This window comes from Aplysia californica, unplaced genomic scaffold, assembly GCF_000002075.1.
Source record: "Aplysia californica isolate F4 #8 unplaced genomic scaffold, AplCal3.0 scaffold00008, whole genome shotgun sequence".
Classification (NCBI taxonomy): Eukaryota; Metazoa; Mollusca; class Gastropoda; order Aplysiida; family Aplysiidae; genus Aplysia; species Aplysia californica.
Window position 1 is genome coordinate 1,763,738 of NW_004797278.1, and position 1,394 is coordinate 1,765,131.

The 1,394-nt window shown below is 39.3% G+C and overlaps 1 protein-coding gene across 1 annotated transcript in view; it reads left to right on the top strand.

Annotated features, from left to right (window-relative positions):
- The window catches only part of LOC101856547 (calpain-3), a 62,634-nt gene extending 61,625 nt beyond the window's left edge, over positions 1-1,009 (top strand). Inside the window, exon 8 of the mRNA XM_035969726.1 lies at positions 942-1,009. Coding sequence (XP_035825619.1) covers positions 942-1,009 — 68 coding nt within the window. The remainder of the gene's footprint in view (positions 1-941) is intronic.
- The last annotated feature ends 385 nt before the right edge of the window (positions 1,010-1,394 follow it).

Here is a 1,394-nt window from a genome sequence, read left to right on the forward strand (position 1 = left end):
TGTGTGTGTGTGTGTGTGTGTGTGTGTGTGTCTTTCTCTCCTTTTTTAATCCCACCTCAGCCGAATCTCACGCAAGTTTGAGAGGGGTTTTTTGTGCTGTCAGGTATCTCATTGCAAGCAGACTTGTTTGCCATTCGATTAAACGCAGTCGTTTTTAATTAAAGAACCACTCATGTTGTTCTTTATATCATTCTTTTATCTTAGATTAATATTCTTTTGGGGTTTTGTCATCTCTTCACGGCGACTTCATGGGTAGAAACTAGCTTCCAAGAAGAAAGACATTCAAAGAAACCATTTCTGCGAGGTTAGCTGCATAATTTGTAGACACAATAAGCTGATTTCCTTGGAATAAGCTGGAGTCTTTATTTCACGAACATGAATAGTGTTCAGTTCTTCCGCCTTTATAGTTTAACTAGAAAGCGACGTTGTGGGTTTTATCTAACGTTTCAACGAAGCAGCGAATCTCGAGAAAAGCCATCTTTGGTATGTGCATGCGGATATTCCGATGAAGCCCCAAAAAATGTAACGACCTCTAGAGAATCTGGTGTCATTTGTCTGTGAATAACGTAGATCTAGTAGGATATAGCTTCACTGTACAGTTCCATTTACTTGTACCGGCACATTAATATGTCATGTTGTGTGATATTACGTTACGGGAATTAGCGCAGTCAGAATATTTTCGAGAAGGCTTGTCAAATCATACGTTCATCTCGGAGATAACCCAATCAGTTAGGAAACAAGAAAACAACCCAAAAAGTACAAGAGTGTGCGGGTATAAACTGCTTGAACAAGGATCACATACACCACAACCCAATATGATTCTATTCGACCTGGCGACTCTGATTGGAAAAGATGTAATACTGAAACTAAACAGACTTCGCCTCCAAGAAACTTAAGGGCTCAAAAATACGTCCTTGTTCCTGCCACTCGATCCTGGACAGGGAAGAAAGAAATTCATAATGCTCTGGACCTCGTGGGTGGTCTCTTTATGTCTGTAATGTCAGTGTGAACCTAACTCTTTGATTATAATACACGTTCAAGTTGTGGTTGAGTTAAGGTCTATGGTTTTGTGCAGAATTTTTCACAAAGACACTAAAAGGTGCAACTTCTGTGGCAACAAGGCTTTCATTGTCATTTACAATCATATAAAAAAAATTGTCTGCAATGTGTGAACCGAACTCTGATATTGATAATACACGTTCAAGTTGTTTTTGAGTTAGGGCCCATGATATTTAAACAAATTGAAAGTGGAGAACGTTTCCCACAACCACTGAAAGGTGCAAATTCTCTTTTAAGGGGGGGGGGTGCTACACCTGGAGGCTATCTCGCTTATTACTGGACCGAATTTTACCAAATTTCACACATATAACAAGCATAGTAAGGAGTCTTAAAAT